The 16,245-nt window shown below is 40.5% G+C and overlaps 1 protein-coding gene across 1 annotated transcript; it reads right to left on the minus strand.

Annotated features, from left to right (window-relative positions):
• Positions 1-3,565: 3,565 nt before the first annotated feature.
• Positions 3,566-15,973, minus strand: atp6v0a2a (ATPase H+ transporting V0 subunit a2a). The gene is made up of 20 exons (XM_080755774.1): positions 15,392-15,973; positions 14,493-14,571; positions 13,862-13,962; positions 12,641-12,778; positions 11,707-11,804; positions 11,323-11,449; positions 11,141-11,223; positions 10,928-11,021; positions 10,583-10,795; positions 9,739-9,889; positions 9,108-9,247; positions 8,855-9,012; positions 8,175-8,265; positions 7,965-8,083; positions 7,662-7,872; positions 6,970-7,089; positions 6,494-6,610; positions 5,756-5,873; positions 5,173-5,344; positions 3,566-4,510 (listed from the first exon to the last, which is right to left on the minus strand). The coding sequence occupies exons 1-20, from the start codon at positions 15,500-15,502 to the stop codon at positions 4,408-4,410; spliced, it is 2,544 nt and encodes an 847-aa protein (XP_080611900.1). The 5' UTR covers positions 15,503-15,973; the 3' UTR covers positions 3,566-4,407.
• Positions 15,974-16,245: the final 272 nt, after the last annotated feature.

Below are 16,245 nucleotides of genomic sequence, written 5' to 3' on the forward strand. Positions count from 1 at the left end.
AGTGACAGTTTACTAATCTATTAATTTGCCTGTAGTAGGCAACAGTTCAGATTGACAGATGTTTGACAGTTTTGTGTTAAAACAAATCTCCCTATTGTTTTTGTTACAACTGCTGCAATGGGCTGCAGCAATTTAACACAACTAAGAAGAAAATAAATATCCATGTTTCAATTTAAATATACCAGTGTTTTGACAAATAAACATGACCAACATGTAAAACCTTCTGAATGGGATGAGCTTGATGTGTTAAAACCCTGCTTATAGTGTCTTAACCACTTTCACTTTCACAGAAAATAGCTTCAAATTCACGACACATCACAAACAATGCAACGCTTTGTACATTTGTAGATGCTGATCAAAGCCAACCCAAAGAAACAAAAACAAACAAGCACGTACTGCATGGATACTGGTCACCTTTTTCAAGCAGCTGCAGTCAGAATAAGAGAAAGCTTCCTTTACACATGTCAGATGAATGCCTAAAATATAATTGAAAGTATTAAGAGCACTGAGCACTCAAGAGACACACCCCTTTTAGAAATAGACACTGTACAGTATGTATAGTGGCTAGCCACAATTCCCAAAGAGGGTCAGATGCAGACCCATTTGTGTTTTGAGGTTCTGAAATGACCTACTTTTTTAATTAAGAGAGCCGTTACTCACCTTAAGAAAAAAATCTGCAGGTTATATTTGAGAGATGTCACACACATGATGTTAAACACACACACACACACACACACACACACACACACACACACACACACACACACACACATTGTTTTACACGTGCTGCTCTGTGAAGCCACAGCCAAGTAATTTAACCTCACAAAGGCACACAACTGAAGGTTACTTTTCATTGTGTTCATAGTATAACTGCAAGTAATAAAGAGGTTACTTACCATGGGACACTAGTAAAGAAGAATGCCCTCATTGTCATTGCTCCCTATTGTCTTGTCAAGATATAGGAGGAGATAGATGTGCAGCTAATAGCTAGACTTCCTTTTTTTTCATTCACCTTGCCTTTCTCTCTCTCTCTCTCTCTCTCTCTCTCTCTCTACCTTTTACAGAATAGGAGGAGGAGGAGTCTAAAGGAAGGTCAATTCATTCAGCTCTGACTGTCGTCACACTGGGGGAAAGGGGGAGGGAGACAGAGAAACCGTATAGGGCGGGTGGGAGCTTCACAACATCATGCAACATATCTTCATAAGATGCATGACTGATATAAGTCTCTGGGTATGAAAAGGAAAAAGACACAATGTACAGCATATGTACATGCAGTGCTATATCTACATCAGAGTAAAGACAATCCAAACAAGACGGGATAGAAGCTGCACTCACTCACAAGGATATTTCAATCAAAATATGGTGAACATGAATGAGCCTTTATCGACACAAAGTAAAATACGAATTAGAGACTCATACTGACAAAAGTCTAGGCCTAAATAAATTGCTTTAACTCAACAATCATCACCAAGATGCAATAAAAATAGCACTAAAAAGAAAATCAAAAACCTCCAAAATTGGACTTGGTGGTTTCTTCTTCCAGACCGAAAAAATATACATTTTGAATAAAAAATACCGCACAAAACCCATTTGGTATAAAGATTTGTGGAACACTACCGCCTTCTTGTGGCTTATTAGGAGAATTACACCAATCACCTTGGGGAAGAAATTGTGTTCTACAGTGAGCTCCTACAGAATCAATATTCACCTACAGTAAGGCACATCCTTACCTTAACATAGTGATCTTTAAAGGACAACTTTGGTTTTTTCCAACGACTGTTCATGTTTTAGGTCGAAATTATTTTTTTCTTCATTTGCTGCTTTCTGTCGTTTTAGTGTTTTTTGACAGGGGACGGGGGTGGCTAAATATTTACAAAAGATTAAGGTGATTTCTTTATTGTCATTTACTATAGAACTAGTCCTTCTAGACCACAGTAAATTACATCTGGCCACATTAGTTGTTTTCTGTGTGTCTGAACCATAGGTCTGAACGAACAACTGACTACTAGGGGGGCTGCCATACTGTGTGTTGGCTCAATATGTCAGTTTGTCACCTCCCCCTTCACAATAGATTATATACTATAGTATATAACTATATAATATAGTAAATAATACAAAACTAAATCACTATACAATTCTGTAAAATACATACATATTTAGCCCCATCGAATGCCCCTGCTCCCCTGTCTAAAATCGCTAAAACGAAAGAAAGCAGCAGGACATTTTTGACCACGTCGCACCAACATTTAGCTGCTTGTTTATTTCAATGACAATGGGACATAACACCCATGACAAACAGTGTGTTGTGTTCTGCTTTAAGAGCTGCACTGGGAAATCAGATTAACCTAACCTGTTTAAAGTAAAGCACCAAAACTGCTGGATGTGACGGAATAAGAGAAGCCTATGGTGTCTACAGTTTGGTAGTGTTGAGAAACATTAGTTGGCAACCAAATTCGAATCAGATCATCCATGAGTCCAAGTGAACATTTGTGTAAGTAATAACATTTCCCTCCAGCTAGCTAGGCGCTCCCGATCCTATATCTGTTCATGAGAATGGGATGGATGTGAGGGGATAGTGACCTTGACCTTTGACCACAAAGGCAATCAAACCTACAGTATAGCATCTCTCTACACAGCGTGTATGCTCTACATGGGCAACATGTGGCCCCCACCTTCACTTAATGCGGCCCACAGGTTCATATCGATGATTCTGATTCTATTCGGATTCTGATCGTCATACTGAAATATTATTGATTTCAGCTGTTACAATTCCAAACATGCAAACACAATTGCAATTATTAAATGCATTTGAAATTAAATATTTAAATATATATTCAAGATTTCAATTCAAATATAGCAATAGCTGATCTACAAGCACAAAAAACGTGTCGCCCAGCTTGTAGATCTGCTATCTTTGCAACACAAACATCCGAGGTGAAAAGCCACGGTGAACTGAATAGGTTATCATCATCACCCGTTTCAAAAGTGCACACTGACGTCAGGCTAGCCAAAGTTAGTCAGACCAAAAAGCATACACGTGTCCAATCTGTGTGTATGCTTTTCCACATCAACAGTATAAATAGTTAAGTGACATCACAGATAGCAGTGAGGTCCCACAGGTTGACCCGCGGGGCGGGCGGACGGGTCAAGGTTTTCAGCGCAATTATCGCGGGCGGCTCAAAATGGGAGATTGGTGGTTAGACTCTAACCGTAGTCGACCAGTGTATAGTACTGTAGGCTATCCCATGTTTGTTTGTGTTTTCACATCGCGTTGGTCAACCATCGCGATGGTCAAACAAGTCAGTTTCTCAGTGTCAGGAAACACGAAAACATACTGTAGAGACGATTGAATTAGATTTGCAGGGAAACAGGAAATATATCTTTGAGCATAAACATTTTATTTGACGGCATTTCTTGCAACCGTTATCCAACACAAAAATTGTAATATAGGATCAGAGCCTTATACTGACAACAATTTAGGCTTAAATAATTATAATTTAACCAATCATCACTATCATCATCATACTATAAGCAGTATCATGTCTGAAGGAAGAACTAAGGCGTCTTGACTTTTTCATGAACATTTCCCTATTTATTGCAGGGGAGGTTCTTTTTTTAAATAAGCATTAAATTAAAGTAAACGGTAAACAGTTGAAGATTATTTTCATTTGGCATCATCACAGTCATTGTTGGAAATTCAGATTTTCTTTTGTTTTTGTACAATCATTTCTACATTGTTGTTTGAAAAGTGCGTTGTGACAGTAGCTTTCACTAAAAGGTTGTGATGACTTATTTTTTTTTCCTTTCCTTAATATTAGTAACAAGATTTATCAGAGGAACTTTGATGATCTTTGCCATAAAGTATCTTCATCACATAAATAAGCAGCATTGAATAACTTCACAACCCTTTGGCTGTTCACTTGTCATAATTGGGAGCTAGTCTATATGGCACTCAAAATCAGGATGCGTGATATGAAGTGTACTGTTGTAACATATTTGTATTGCCCCGAACATATGTTAATTGCAAGTAATAAATATTACAAAAAACTATTTTACACAGCACAAAGCAAATCAAATGTTAGAATTTGCCCATTTATGGACTAACCAATCGTATAGCATATACTGTAGCCTACCTACAAAATGCGATAATTCAAATAATTTAAATAATTACGAATTTTGAACCCCAGTGTTTTCAGAGGTTTGCTGGATACGGTGGCAATATAAGGCAGTCAGTGCAGCCGATAATATATAGTTTAAACATTGTCATGGTGGAAAAACATTGCTATAACAATGAGTTCCTGTCTGTTGTCAGTATCACAGTGTGCATTGCTCAAACCTTAAGCATCCTTCTTAATTATAAAAGTCATCCATTTCCCCACGCACGTCCAATACAGCCGAGTCCCTTTGTTACAGTAAGCCATCTTGCTCAAATACGGAGGGCATCAGGGAGAAGTCGAAGGGGGCAAACTTGACACCTGTCCCATGGTAGAATTTGTTCTGGAACTCCACCCTGAAATTGACATTATTTTTTTTCTTTCATTTTTAGCAATTACACTGTAGCGATGTCTTTCGACACAGAAGGAACAAAGCGCTTGTTAACTACTTAAGCCCAATACTTTGTCGTACATCGACTATAGAAAACAACATTGTCGCATTGCAATTGCGTTGCCGATGTGCTGTTATAGCATTTCTGTACATTTGTACATTACACTTAAAAACAACACTTCGCCTATAACGATGCGCCTATAATAGGGACGTTGTTAACCCATTTAGGCCTGACGTCGAAATAAATAAAAATCTTTTTAAAATGTCCTTTTTTCTGAAAAACCTATATCAGAGAATCTCAATATTTCATGTCAAGGACCCCAAAAATGATATGTAATTGGCCCGCCGACCCCCATCTGTAAATATTTGAGTTAAAAACTGAAACTCTGAAAAAAGATTTGAGGCACATTTTCACGATTTCTCAAAACCAGCAGACCTACAAGCTCGTAGCGCGCCACTCGGTGGCGTGCTATGAGCTTGTAGATCTGCTATTTTTCAATAGCTAAATTATAACATAACGCTTAAAACACCAAAAAGGGGTTCCCGCTCAGAATGGGTTAATAAACCTACCCTACATTGTAGTTCAGGTTCACGTTCAGGTTCATGGACATGAGGCCGTATACTCACCAGTGGAGGCGGAGAGCGTGGAGAAAGGCGGACAGGCCCTCCATGACCAGTAGGATGGACACGGTGAGTGTAGCGAAGAGGCCGAATACAGGCACCAAGAACAACACTCCTATTCTGGTGGTGAACCTCAGACCCAGGCGCATCACCATGGTCCACAAAACCTCAGACAGCTCTAGAAGAACAAAACGGCAGCAGCAGCACACGACCAACAACAAATGAATACCGCAGCACCGGTGGTCCTTGAGGGGGTTCCAGGTGGTCCCCGGCTAAATGATGGTAACCAAATGGAACCTTATATAGATCTTTAATTCTAGAGAGCGTAAAATTAAACCAAATGGACCCGTAAATGGACCTCTCGAGAATTACATTATTGTCAGTTACAATCATCTGCACTACTTAATTTACAAGAATTATACACAATTAGAGAATGTAAAGAATTAAACATTTTATCAACGTTTGCCAAAAGCATGGAATTGTAGACAAAATCTTATCCAACGAAAACAGAACATACTTTAGTTTTGATGTGAAAAGGGTTGAAAACCACCGGCGTAGCAGAGTTGGGTGTGGGAATATCTGGACTTACGGGCATGGGCCAAGCTGAGGGCCCAGAGACGCAGATAGGACGCAGTGTTGGAGATACAGCCCAAGCAGTATTCAATGGTATGGATGGACTGGTTCAGGAGAACATCTGCAAAGTCAAACTGCAACACAGACAAAAGCATATATAAGACAGTGAGGCCCCGTTTTCCAACAAAAGAACGTTGGTTCCGTTCTTTATTTTTTTATAACGGTTTATATCACATCTGCATGACTGCATCTTCCAACCTGAATAGTGACACGCCCACATTGGTTCCCACTTCAGGGCAAGAACTGTATTTTTTCGTTCCAGTTCCGAACCAACTTTTAGGGATCTGAACCAATTAATGTGGTTCAAAATTATGCTGGGAAAAAATAACTCAATCCCTAAAATATACATTCAAAAGGCAGCATTATATTAATGGTTTTGAGGGAAATTAATTTGAACTTGGTGATAATTTAACAATTCAATTAATTCACTTTATTCCAGACACAAAGGGGGTCCATAGAGTAGATACAAATCATTGACATCAAATTTAACAAATTATAAAAAATAAAATAAATAACATAAAATCATGAATAGAGCTGGGGCTGAGCTACACGTGAGGGCAAACGCACGGAAATAACATTTGAACCGATCCAATTTTAGAGCATGCGCATATTTCAGTATTATAAAATTCAGTATTAAGGGCTAAGTTGTGATTACATCAAATATTTGGCATGGATGGATGGAAAAATGCCTGACCTCTTTGGGCATGGTTCCTCTGTCGGTCACCTCATCAAGTCCCTCTTCTTCATCTTCTTCATAGGACGGCACTGTAGAGTTGTCATCTTCACTCACGCGCCTCACCCTCTCATAGCCCTGAGTTAAGACAATAGCTTTAATAATCACGTGAGAAACTCAAAACATGCCACAGGCGTATCACATACTGTAGGTGTGAGTAAGGCTTTATACTCTCGTATGATGGTGTCACTCAAAGTAAATTGCACATCTACTGTATAAGCTCACAATGCATTGCAATGTATGTAATGCATTGTGTCCGAGTGTCCAGACTGAGACACATCTTTAGAGAAATCAGATTTGATTAAAATGCAATTTAAATGAAAATATAAATGAATTGCACTTGGTGCCACGCTATCAGCTTGTAGATCTGGTATTTTTCAATAGCTAAAGCATTACATAAAGCTTACAAAAACACCAAAAGGGGTTCCCAAACTCACCCTGCGTCTGCGCAGGCCTTTGCCTCCACGGTACAACCAGTAGAGATACAGAGGCTTTCCTAACAGCAGCACAGGAACGGACAGCATAGCTACCACCACTAGAAAGATCTGTAGTCCAGTCTGGGGAGTCAAGGTACGCACCCACCCACCCATACACCAACACACACACCAACACACCAACACACACACACACACACACACACACACACACACACACACACACACACACACACACACACACACACACACACACACACACACACACACACACACACACACACACACACACACACACACACACACACACACACACACACACACACACACACACACACACACACACACACACACACACACACACACACACACACACATTTTAATAATGTATTTATGTCCACATAAGAGATACAATAATACAAGGACACGAATATCTACAAGGTGCTGTACAGAATGCTATCAGCAAATCCCGGACAAATCCCCCCCCCCCCCCTCACACACAAAAAAGCCCCAGGGGATTGTTTCCTTTGTGGTGTGAAAACTCGTCGGCTTACAAAAGGTAACCAAAACCGATCATTTTGGGACCAGACTAAATTAATGAAATGATGACCAGAAAATAATGTCATCAGTAGGACCTTTCATATTTGACACGGTATGATTGTGTATCCTCAACAGTCAATGAACACAACACAAACCTGTCCTGGATAGAGTGGAGTAACATCTCCTCCCTGCATTAGGAACATGTTGATGAAGTGGATGAGGATGCTCGGGGCCAGCTGGGAGTCACGCGCACCAAATGCTACCCACTTGTAGAGAATCATGCAGACCAGGTAGCCAAAGAGACACAGTAGGAAAAGCAGCTCAGGAAGAAATAGCAGGTAGACATTAAACTTCTGCTGGAAATGCCTAGAGGGAGAGAACACTTGTATTAACCTGCAGGACTTGAACATCGGTACAGACGGGTTTACTACAACAATATAATTCATTCATTCACTCACAAGTGATTGAAGACACTGAGCACCACTCCGAAGCTCATGTGTATGACACCAATTATGACGGACATCTTCATCTTGTAAGAGTTGAGGAAGGACAAGCGATTCACTGCCATGTTCCATATCTGTCAAGAGCATTGGAAACATAAAAAAATAACAATTCACAAAATACTGCACCAGACACTAATTATATTGTTGATATCTGGGGATACTCACAGGATCAATGCCAAATGGGTAGGGTCCATTGAACACACCAGTGACATTGGGGTCAAGGGTGAGCAATGCATTTGTTTGGAGGGTTTCATTTCTGCAATATAAAATGAACATATTAATTTAATTGGCCAAACATTATATAAACAAACACATACCAATACAAGATACAACTTAACGCAAAGTATTGACTATGACTTATGATACATACACATTACATTACTGCTGACAATTTTCCAAAGCCTATCGTAGCTGATGTTTTTGAGGAACCCAATGGTTTAAATTCATTTTGCATGTATTGAAACTCGCTTGAGACAGGTTATCCATATTATTTTTTAATGCAGCTTATAGTGCAGATCTAAAAGGTTTTTTGCTAAAAATGTGTCTCTAAAACAAATTGTTTTGTCACTTGGATATAAATATCAGCCAGAACTGAGAATTGTAAAGTGAGCTTATGACCTGAAAGTATGAATTAAAAAAGCCAGGGAAGTCAGGTCAATAAAAACACACTGGCAAAAAAATAACAATAACAAAAAACTACAGTATGCTTTGGAAAATGGCCATCAGAAATATAAGGTGTACTGTGACTCAATGGGGTAAAAACTCCAGACAACTATTATTGTCCTATAATAACATGCATAGCTGCATGCTTTGCATGTCTGAGGATGTTGCTATTGATGACTCACGTCCATTGCTGGTTTATGAACATAGCCCTGACACTCCAACCAGAGCCAAATATGTTGATGGACTTTGAAAAACAGTCGTTGTAGATCAGCCCAGTGTACACCGAGAAAAGCCCCATCATCAGGATGATGTAACGTCCCTCGAAGAACATGATCCAAATCTTAACCGAGATACAGTAGAATGCCGTCATTCCGGGGAATAATAAATAACAAAGAAAAAATGCATCGTACAAATGACCACAGGGATATTTTCTACCTCATTGCTGGATCTTTTTCTTTTGTAACCCTTCTCTGTCAGCACCATCCACAGGCCAAAGAGAGCCATGACCAGGCCATGCCCAAGATCCCCAAACATAACAGCAAACAGGAAAGGGAATGTGATGATGGTGTAGGGAGCTGCAGACATAAGAAAAAGGATTAAACACACTTGTACCTAAATCTATCGCAAACCTGCAGTAAAACAAAAAAAACACACACACATTATTAGCCCATTCAGGACGGGAAACCCTTTTGGTGGGTTTCATGAAAAAATAAATCATGAAAATGTAGTGCAAATCTTTGAATATTATATTCTTTCAGAGCGAATGTTTTGAACTGAAATCTTTGTTTCTGGGAGGGTCCCTGGAAAAACATATTTTCTGACGGGGGTCCGCGTCGTCCAAATACAGATCATTCTGGGGGTCCTTGACATGAAATAGTTTGAGCACCACCGACATAGAAACGTAGGGTTTTCAGAAAACTTTTAGGATTTAGAAGATTTTGTTTTTTGTTTTTTAATCGGCCTCAGGTCTAATTGGGTTAAAAATGTCTCGTGTCCTTTGAGAATATTGGAGACATTGATCGGGTTACACATAAGACCAACACATTGTACATGCATCTGTTCTTACCTGGGCTGGCCTCCCTGTAGTCTCCAACCCCATAGGCCTCCACGATGCTCTGGAAGCCACGTGTGAATTTGTTGGTCCTCAACAAGGTGGGTGGAGTGTCAGTACTTGGGATCCGGTTCACAAAGGACGGTACAGTTGCCTGACCTTTTCTCTGAAAAGGGTGAATAACTCATATTATGTCATCGATATTTCATATGTTTCAAAAACAAAAGATTGCAAAAGTTGTAATGCCTGTGGCATGCCTGGGGCATGCCACATAAAGGCCTGACAGCGCGTTGCGTGTGTTAAAGTCCCGTTCATGGCAACCTTTGCTTCATGTCCCCCCTCTGTCTCTCCCTCTTTCTTGTCATTCTTCACTTTTATCTATCAATAAAGGCAGAAAAGCCTAAAACAAATCTTTTACAAAAAAAATAAGTTACAAATAGCCAATCTACAAGCTCATAATGTAGTGTTGTGGACTCATGATGTGAGCTCATGATGTGAGCTGTAGTATTTTCTCAGTTTGGGGCACCATTTCAGTCCAATCCAAGCCCCAGTGACTTCCATTGTAAAAGTGCAGTTCAAGAAGAATAAAATCAGTGGAGCTCGTGACTGGAATTTCAACATTTTAGATTGAAACAGTGTACTAAACCCGCCTGCACAAACCTCAAGGCCGTTTAGATTAGCTCCGGACACACGCTCGCACACACACTCACGCATGCACACGCGCACACAAGCACGCATGCATGTGCCCCACACAGACAGACAGACGCGCACGCATGCACACACCTCTTATAGACAGCTTATAGACACGTCTTATTTAGCCACAAGACGTGGTTAATGACTGTTTTAGCAACACACTCACCGAACCTTCCTCTAGTGCCCCGCGCAGGTTCGCCAGGTCATTAACAGGACACCACACTTCTGCTATTAGACACTTGTTGGTGACATCAAAGCTGCAGAGGTTGAGTATGTGATAAATAGCCTTCATCTTTTTCACCTGCACAACCCACGTAAAGGCTGACTCAGAGGCCTTCTGCAGCACCTGCTTCAAGTAGTCCTCTGTACGGTGCAGCACCTGGGGGAGAGAGCACGTTTATTTATGTCTGTATGGAGCCTGAATTGATTGCAATGTTGCAGAGTTTTCGGTAACACACTTTTATTACTATGGCCGTTTTAGCCTTTGGCAAAAGGTGTATCAAAGTCCTACATTGTTAAGGTCTTGCATGCGTGTTCTTAGGCTATCCATCACATCCGCTCTCTCCTCGTCATTCTCGGGGTGAGGGTAAAGATGACAGTGGTAACTGAGGGGATAACCAAGCACACGGCGATGCAAAATATTATTAAAACCACGGTATCGAGGCATCCGATAATAACAATGTATTCTCAGGTGAAGTTAGCAAGTGTATGGCAACAAACTTACCAGTCACAGATCTTTTGAACCTTTTGGCCAATCTGATCACCCCAGAATGAGATGAGAAACACAACGCTTTTGTTGAGCTCGCCCTGTAACAATAGATATGTTATTACCGTTATATATTACATTTCTGTGGATAGCATGTCTCGCTATATCATGTCCATTAATAGTTGCGTTATTGAACTCACAGTGTCCAAATCAGTGAGGTTCTCATCCATTTCGGCGTAGCTGAGGATGGTGTAACCTTTACAGACTCTCCACAGCATCCGCTCAAAAGCCTCTATCTTTACTCGCTGGATAAGTCCCGATACAAATCTATGGCCAGGACAGTTCAACATGAGTCCAGATTCATATCATGCCAGTCATGTCAGCAATCTTATATATAGCGTAACTGTCTCTGATGCTATAAAGACGGATTTATACTTAGTTGCGCAGGCAGAGTCACACACTCCCGCTTTACAAGCTCACAACACGTCTCAATGTGGCACTCTGTGAGCTTGTAGATTGCATATCTTTGGTGTGCGGCACGATCGATGCGCAGCCAAATATAAATCAAGCATACTGTAACTCACCCCAGCTTGGCTCCTAGTCTTTGCATGCCAGTACATCCGGTCACAGAGTCTGTCTCCATGGTGGGGAATTCTTCATACTGTGGACCAAGAGCCTCATGCTACAGTACATATAAAAAACACATTTGAAAAATCAGATTTCTGTCAAGTCTTTATGACAAGCATCTAACACATGGAAAGTGTTTTGGTAACCCCCACACTTGATCTATACACGTAAAGATGTGTATTGGCTTTAGCTTCTCTAGACTAGATACCTCTCTTTTGACTGGCCCAGGAAAAAATTCCCCATTCATTTTTCCCCAGACATTTCAAAAAGTATTTATTTAAAGACAGTGGACAAAGCCAACTTGGATCGTGACAAATCATGACAACAAACACAATATTTTGGGCCGAACAAATAATTACAAAGAAAAACAAAACAAACAAAAAAAGTGTTGTACCCTTTTTCTTCTTTCTAATTTTGTTCGGCCCAAAATATTGTGTTTGTTGTCATCGTCGTCTTGTCGCGATCCGAGTTGGCTTTGTCCGAGGCCTTTACAGGTCTTTAAATAAATAATACCTACACTGTGTGCTATTAGTTACAGGGTGCTTGTCTATTACAACCTTGCGTAGTAAAACAAATATCATGACACGAGAGCGAGATGTCGCCGAGTCTTACCTGACATGAAAACAGATCAATCTGAGACAGGGCGTATGGATTGCTTGTGACAGACGGCTGTTGACGAACAGGCCTAAACTGTAGCCGTATTTAACCCATTCTGTACGGGAACCCCTTTTGGTGTTTAACTATTGAAAAATTGCAGATCTACAAGCTCATAGGTCTGCTATTTTTGAAAAATCGTGAAAATGCTGCACAAATCTTCGAACATATATTCTTTCAGAAGACTTTTTATTTATTTATTTCGACGTCAGGCCTAAACGGGATAAACAGACTCACTCTGGAGCGGCTGTGTACGAAGGTCCGTGTGATCTTCAACATGTGCGTGTATTCTGTGAGCTCCAACAGATTCCTCTGCAGCTTCTCCTTGTTCCTGGTGACCTCGCTGAGCTCCATCTCCAGCCTCTGGAGCTGCTCCTGAAACATCACGGCAGATCCAACGTAAGCTTGTAGCCTCAGTGGTGGAAATAAGTACTCGACTGTTTTACTTTAAGTAAAAGTACCAATACTGCAATTTAGAACTACTTCGTTACAAGTAAAAGTACGGAATTGAAAATGTACTAAAATGTAGTACTCATATAGCAGAATGTCCCATTTCACAAGTTCAAAATGTGTAGAAAGTCTATTGAAAATAGCCAATCTACAAGCTCTCAATGCGTCGCAGCACGACGCATTGAGAGCTTGTAGATCTGCTATTTTCAAATGGTATTAGTTACTTAGTTACTTTCCACCACTGCTTGTAGCTTTTTGCCGGTATACCTTATCAAGACGGATAACCTTTCTATGCTGCTCTCTTGAACCGGGCTCTCTTGGAAAAGAGATTTGTAATCTCACTGATAGTTTTACCCGGTTAAATAAAGGTGTGTGAATAAAAGGTGATTTTAACCTATCTTTATGGTAGAGAGTTGGGAATAGAGAACTATTACCTACTCAGTGGCCTTGTGGTTAGAGTGTCCGCCCTGAGTCAGGGAGGTTGAGGTTAAACATTGGACCCAATGTCTTGCTACTTAGTTCACACTCAGCGTCAAGTATTGGATCGGGGTAAGTCCCTGCTGCCCCCATACTGGTGTCATGTCCAAGGGATGTACTTGTACATCATGGCTGGGGGGTTTACTTACTTGTACACAAAGCTGTCTCACACTACAGAAACAAGAAATAGGCTCCTTACCTTATGTGCCACATGGCCACAGGCTACTTATGTATCTTACTACAATATAACTAACAAAACGGTGGTGGTTGGAGAGGTGATCTCCCTGCTCTTCTATGGAGAAATACCCCATAGAGTAGACATCCTGTGCTGGGTTATGACCACTACTGGTTGACAAGCGGCAATGCAACAAATCTACACTGCATGACATGTTGTTGGTTATGGTAGGTCATACACATTTAAACTATTATCTTGTCATACACAGACAGTTTACCATGATCTCAAGCACATTTAAACTATATATCTTAGCATATTCATACGTAATCAAACAAAGGTAAGCACAGATAATTTACCATGATCTCAAGGACTTGTTTGGGTGGTGGAGCCACTGGACTTTCATCATCATCCTCTGGGAAAGCTATATTAGCCTTGCGGATCTCTCTTAAGAGGTAGCCTTGGTCATAGAAAGAAATAACCAAAATCAAAGATCATCTTGTTATGATGAGTCAAATTAAGAACCCATTCAGAACAGGAACCCCTTTTGGTGTATTATGTTATACCTTAGCTATTGAAAAATAGCAGATCTACAAGCTCACAGCGTGGCACTCGGTGCCTCGCTATGAGCTTGTCGATGTAGATCCTGGAACTACATATTTTCAGATGGGGGTCCGCGGCCAAATACAGATCATTCTGGGGGTACTTGACATGAAAAAGGTTGAGCACCACTGACAGAGAAACATAGGCTTTTCAGAAAACTGTCATGATTTAGAAGACATTTATTTTAGAATCGGCCTCAGGTCTAAATGGGTAAAACATCAGAACAAGTTAGAACTAATAGGCTAAAAGATTAGTTTCACTATATGCTATCATAATCAGAGATGTGGTCAGTCTGTTGTCACCATAGCAACCATCAGCTGTTCAGCGTCCAGATGACATTTCATGCAGATATATAGTATTAGTGGTCCATTCCAATCGCTGTCTTACCCAGAATTCTCTCCATCTCCTCGCACCTTTTGATTTCGCTGACAAAGCGGCGCTGGAACGAGCTGACACTCGGGTTGAGCTGTAACAAGAGAAGCATTCCAGTCACGTACTGTGCAAATAAAAATAATACCTGATTGAGGTCATGAAAGGTGGAAACATTCTTTAGGACTTTTGACAGCAGGCACCATTAAGTCAACTGTTGTAAAGTTGATGCCACTGACATACATTCAGTCAGCCGAACAGTTCCTCACATGATTGTGTGCGACAGTTTCTGCTGTTTTTAAAATCGTCTTCAGTTCTCTTTTGACCTTCAATAAAATGATTGATTACCTGTCTAAATAAAGTTAATTATAATGATGATTACCACAGGGTCATCCCTATATTCCCAAGGTCCATGTCAGGGTCAGAGTTAAGAGTTATAGGGTTAACATTAGGCTGACACACTAGTTCCCATGTGCAAATAGCTACAGTTTTGGTAGTGTTCTACTTTTACCCAAGTGACGTCTAAATGGAGTAAGTGGCCTATATATTGCATATTGGGGACATTCAGGCATATTTATGGCGGCTCTAATTGGCCTACACAGAAACAAAGACTAGGCTATGTAGGCAATAACAATTTATGACAGTTGATGACAGTTGCAGCTTTAAAAAAAACAAACGTCATTATTTTAAAACAGACAGTTCATAACGCTCCACAGTCAAAACAAAAATAATATCTATTACTACCCAGTGTTCATTTATCCACCAGTAAGTGTACAAATGTAACCAAATGGACCCACAAGCGTCCACTTATACACATTATGAGAGTTACATGCAGCACTGTCACACTGTTACATGCGATATGTTCACTGTACATTGGCAGTTAGTTCACTTCAGTTGCCTATAGGGCCTATACTTACATCTCGGAATTCGACCAGTCCCATTTCTCCAAGCTCACTTATGCAGTCATATTCCGATCCGGACTGCAGGAACAATTGCGCCAAGCACATCTCCTCACTTCGGAACCCCATCTTATCTGTAGGCTACCCACCTTCCGGCCTTAATTTGTCTACTATCCGTTAGACATCGAGCGATTTAACACTAATAAGAATATGCCATGATCGCGAATCATCGCACTACACGATCGCGATGGTGAATTAATGATAGTAAATAAAGGTTTTTTTTTCAAAGGATCGGCTGTGACATTGTCAGTCTAGACACCATCACATTGTATTGCTTCTTATGCTTAGCTCGCGTTCCTTCAAGGCGGCGTTTAATCTCTACGGCATAAATAACGCAGAAACAAAGGCCAAAACCTCCTTATTGCACCTATTCCATCGGAGGAGCTCCGTGAAAGCCTTCATACTGCTGCAGGCTACCTTGAACAGTAGTCTGAACACCTGTCACCGTATTGCAAAAGGACTGCAACAACGCGATACTGTTCGGTCAAAACTACAAAAGAAACAGCTAAACGCTGTATACGGTAAACACTGGATGCTTTAGGAAATATGGCAAATTCATCTAATTCACGCTTAAAAGGCGATTATCAAAAATAGGCTACGGCCTTAGATTCGCACCGGGCTGCTACGTCGCCCCGGCAATAATTGACACAGATTGCGTCTTTGGGTTGCCAGATATTGCTATATAAGCAAATAAGTGCGCCTGACTTTTTCAACTAGGATAAATGTTAATTTTCCTTGTTTGAAATGTATAGCAAACAAGAAGCTCCTGACCTAGTTCTTTAAATGATATATTAATATAATATATGAATCAC

The sequence above is a fragment of the Protomyctophum bolini genome (genome assembly GCF_963924005.1).
Source record: "Protomyctophum bolini genome assembly, chromosome: 22".
In the NCBI taxonomy this organism is placed as follows: Eukaryota; Metazoa; Chordata; class Actinopteri; order Myctophiformes; family Myctophidae; genus Protomyctophum; species Protomyctophum bolini.